We start from the raw sequence: 4,800 nt of genomic DNA, 5'->3' as shown, positions 1-4,800 counted from the left end.
CTTACTTTGTATTATATGCGAAACAAGCACCTCCATCTGATTATTGTGACTACTATGAGAAAATCTAAAACCATTTAGTTCGAAATATTGGGACACTTAAACTAAAGCCAAGGTCGCGGTGTCTAATCACAAAAAAATAATCGTCATTTTAATCACTCAAGGCAATTTGCAATTTGGCATGCTTTTTTTATTTTAAACATGTGCTATAATTATATCAATAACGTGGTATATAACTATCGGACTGTACTGTGTGGATGGTAGATGGAAGTCAGTCAGATTGAAGGTGGACTAATCACAATATTATTTTCGTGTATGTCAGTTAGTAAAACTGGGAATCAGTGTGTGATTATTATTAGTAGGAGGGATTAACATTTTATTCACTGTACTATGCTTATTTGAAAATAATAGTTATGAACTTGGTTAAATGTTCCATGCTCAATTGCCAGACATTGACTGCGTGGTCCCTCTGTGTACAGGTCCGTTTTCATTGTCGCCATGTCAGCTTCCCATTGCAAGTCCTAACGTAAATTCAATCTTTCATTCCAGCGATGAGTGCAAGGGCTGGCGGTGTTAACACTACGATATAATATTTCCGTTTTCGATATCGTGAAATTTCGTTTTACGCAGCACATTAGAGTATTTTTACAAAGTATCCTATATATAATAAGATTATTAAAGTTATTGTTCATACATAAATTGTACACGATACATACGATTAATTTAGCCTCTTTCAGTCATAATTCAAGACAAATAAAATGTGGAATATAGAGATTAAAATGAATTATATTTGTTCTTAAATCATTGTGAAAATTATAATTGGTGTGCATATAAAATACAAAAATAAATATGAATAAACTGAAATTTCTTTCTAACAGTGACGTGTACGGAGAAGACGGAAAAACGATCTCAGCGAGGCGGGGACATGAAATATGTGGACTTTGTAACGATGCTCAACCACCAAGTAGGTACTGCAAGGAGTGTGGCATGTTAATATGTAAGAAGTGCGTCAAACGTCATAAATCGCACAGTGTTATGAGCACTCATATGTTGATCACCGTGAAAGATTACAAGAAAAATCAGTCTCGATTAGAAACGTACAATAAACCAGTCATTTGCACCTTACACAGTGGTAGCCCCCTCACATTCTATTGCAACACGTGTAAAATACCAATCTGCATGTTGTGTGCTGAGTACGTTCATCGGAAACCACAACACTCTCACGTGACAATCATCAAAGGCGTGGAGTACAAGAAGCAAGAGCTCCGGAAACAAGTGGAGAGAACAAAGCGGAAGCGAAAGTTTCTACAAGACGCCACCTTGTGTCCCGATGACGTCAGAACCAATGGCGAAAGACATGTTCGAATGACAACAGCAGAGATTCAGGACCATACGCAGCAGTTAGTAGCTCGCCTAGAACGAATAAAAGAGCAACTAAACGTCCACGCGGACTCGTTAGTGATGGATCTTCAACGGAAACAAGAAGACAGTGTTATGGATGTGGAAGACTGGAATGAGGAAGTGCGAGTAAATTTGATCAAGCTCGAGCGAGAAACTAAGAAGGCATCAGTGTTTGTGGAACAGAGTAATGACATCGCCTTTCTATTTGCAGTTAACGAAACAATAGCTGCCCTAGAAGAGGTCGAAAACGAACATATGCAGAGTACTCCGCCCAGAAAATTCCACTTTGTTCCCCGAGACGTTGAAGTCCAAGCTAGCGTTGGGGCACTGACATGGACTCCAATTGTTGGAAAGTGGGGTGGGAAACAGGGAAATGAAAATGACGATGGAGATAAAAGGGAGACTGCTGAGCATAGCGACCAAGAACGTGAACGTAATGGACCCAGAGCGAACGAGCAAGAACACATTGTTTAATAGGTTACGTGTCTAAAATCTTTCTTTGATGATAATTTGTGAAGTGTGTGAATTTTTATTTTCAGTTACTATTTCTTCAGTATTTTTGCACATTTTGGATGCGGCGTAAATAGTCACCAGAATTTCGATATGAACGGGAGAACTGTCAAGCTATTTTTATTATTTTTTTTTTTATTTTCTGTCGTTATTGTCCACGTACTATTTCCCTGATCTATGCATCTATAGCTTATCCAGTTTTCATTTTCAGCATTCAACTTTCATTGAAATTTATAAATATTTATAAAAATGACCAAACTGTTGATAACGCAATCATAGAGCTACGAATTCAATGTCAATTCGTTAATTTGTGATTGTGTACTTATGTCTTATATTCAGATTTACCGGACCACTAAAATAGCAAGGATATTGTGTAGTTGTATCAGAAAAGCCCAAAAGTATTTGTACTGTATTCACTGTTTTAGTATTTTGGGCTCAGGCAGTGGCCAGGAAGGAAAATGAATTCCGAATGCAATTACAGTGATTTATCCATCAATATCCTATACAACGGCAGGCATCAGTAGAGAGCTATATATGTTTCGTGTTTACTATGAATGTATATTAATCATAATGATATATACGTTGTTGTTTTAAAGATAATAAACAAAAATGAGTTGATATTCATTCATAGGAAACTAGCACCGCCGTTGTCGCGAAGCGTACATTTCAATGTCGTGCACGCAATGTATTTTACACGGGTAGAATAAGTTTCATAAGACCTTATTGAATACGACGAGGTGTGAGATTATTACGTTTTGGCAAGTATCCTACATAATATACTCTAAAGACCACAAGATACGAAAATATTTATATATGCGTTGTTTACAATGTCGAATACTGAAGGTCGGTTGTCCGCGTACGTTACAAACTTCCAGATATGATGTAGCCCATCATTTTCAAAGACATATGTATACCGGACAAAAAATAACAATCACGTGCAGCTGGTATGCTGAGTGACTTTGTTTCCTTGCAATTTAGTGTATCTTCAGAATTGAAGAATACATCATCACTGAGTATCAAACTTAGTAGGCGTCACTTGTGTGATATGTGAAAAATATTTGTGAAATGAATGAGTCAATTGTTTGATGTGAAACCTGTCAGACATTTAGTTGAGCATATCATTTAAATCGAGGAATGGGAAATTTGCATAACATTTATTTATGTACATACTCATGGCCTTGCATAACAATGGACATCTTTACTTTTTGACAGTAGTTATCCTTGAACACAATAAACATTTTACATTTCAATATAATAAAAGCTGTTTGCATGGATCTGTAAAATGAAGTTCACTCTTTACTGGGTAAACTTTCTTTTTTGTCCTCAATATAAACGAAGCATCTATTGTTAGAATACATTTGTAATAGAGTGTTGTGTAGCTAATGTGAGGTTCTTAAGAAAAAAATACTAGACAATGTATAACATAACCATGTATACCATTGTAACAGTTAATAATAAACACATGCATAGTGAATAATAAACATGCATAGTCAAACTTGTTGAATATATCCTTTTTATTTCTAATAATTATACAAAATCAGATTTCTCACCTTTGTTGAGCTAAAAACCCAAAATGAACCAAGGACCTGGATTTCATCCCTAAGAATATCAAATGACCTATACCCTTAAATTGTAAATCATGCATTCAGATTGTCGTTAGTATCCAATGCGTTAGTAGCGTGTTGAACCCACTGGGCCTAGAGAAGGCTATGACCTCATCAGTTATACAGGGGCTGACTTAGTCGCTGTAGTAACACACTCTGCAAACAAAAACACTGAAAACGTCATGACCGATTAAAATGTAAATTCTCTCCAGTTAGTGCTAACCAAACAATTTTAATTGACACATACTGTAAACGCATTAATTATTGACTGAATAAAATCTACATGAACATGTCACAGTGTGAAATCACAATAAAATTCATAGGTTGTTGTGATTGGTAATGAAAGCTACCGCAATAGCAAATGACCAAAGTCACGTGACGACCGCAAGCGAAGATTTACTATTATAGTTTGTTTTTTATGTTGAGTTGACCAATATACAAACGTCATCAATCAGCGAGACACATGATCCAACCCTTTCAGTCAACGTTTTTTGAAGCTACTGTTTATGAATTAGTCCCTTGGTTTCTAGATATCTCATTCGTAGAAGTGCATTCACCTACTTGTATTGATGTTGCGGACCATGCTGTGTATTAAATGTGTTTCTTTCTCGACAATGTAGTAATATTGGAGTTGTGTTAATTCATATTACTCTACTTATATCTGTTACATCCCAGATCGCCGTGTAAGTATTGATTTTCTTGTGTTAATTTAATTAAAATTTATTGAAATATTTTTCAATGTATCCTTTATTTTGGATCGTCGACTAGTCTATACTAAATATAATATATTAAAGTGGTAGCTAGTAATCGTTGTCCTGTGTAAATATTCAAAATAACCGCATACTAGAACTATGATTCTCGGATAACACTTCGATCCGAGCAATTTTCGCCTGTTTTCAGTTTGAATGATATTTTTGAATCGCTGAAATCTTATAGTACAGTAGATCATCAAATAATTAACATTGTATACTCAACAAAAGGCAGATGTCTTAATGTAAAAGGCTGGTGGTCGTAGCGCTGCGCAGGTTCGGTATGTGACGTAATAACGTGCATGAAACGCATTTCACCTATTTCAACTTTTTCAGTTACCAACCATGGGTTGTGGATCGTCCGCCGTAGAGAGCAGACCGGTCACACCTGCCTACATTCCTCCACCTGAGCCAAGAAAAGAACCACGGTAAGCAATTGATTTATTTGTTTTATTTCAGACAAATGTATCTATATAAAATAATACTGAAACGAGTAACGAAATATAAACAGGAAACAATAGTTCCATAAACTAGACTGA

The 4,800-nt window shown here is 35.9% G+C and overlaps 1 protein-coding gene across 1 annotated transcript; it reads left to right on the top strand.

Moving 5' to 3' along the window:
* The first annotated feature begins 846 nt into the window (after positions 1–846).
* Positions 847–1,872, top strand: LOC102803335 (uncharacterized). Its single transcript, XM_006814736.1, has one exon. It carries the CDS (start codon positions 847–849, stop codon positions 1,870–1,872), a length of 1,026 nt encoding a protein of 341 aa, XP_006814799.1.
* Positions 1,873–4,800: the final 2,928 nt, after the last annotated feature.

Source organism: Saccoglossus kowalevskii, chromosome 5 (genome assembly GCF_978046115.1).
Source record: "Saccoglossus kowalevskii chromosome 5, keSacKowa6.1, whole genome shotgun sequence".
NCBI lineage: Eukaryota > Metazoa > Hemichordata > Enteropneusta > Harrimaniidae > Saccoglossus > Saccoglossus kowalevskii.
The sequence above is the reverse complement of the archived record's forward strand: the minus strand, read 5'-3'. Positions and strand labels throughout refer to the sequence as shown.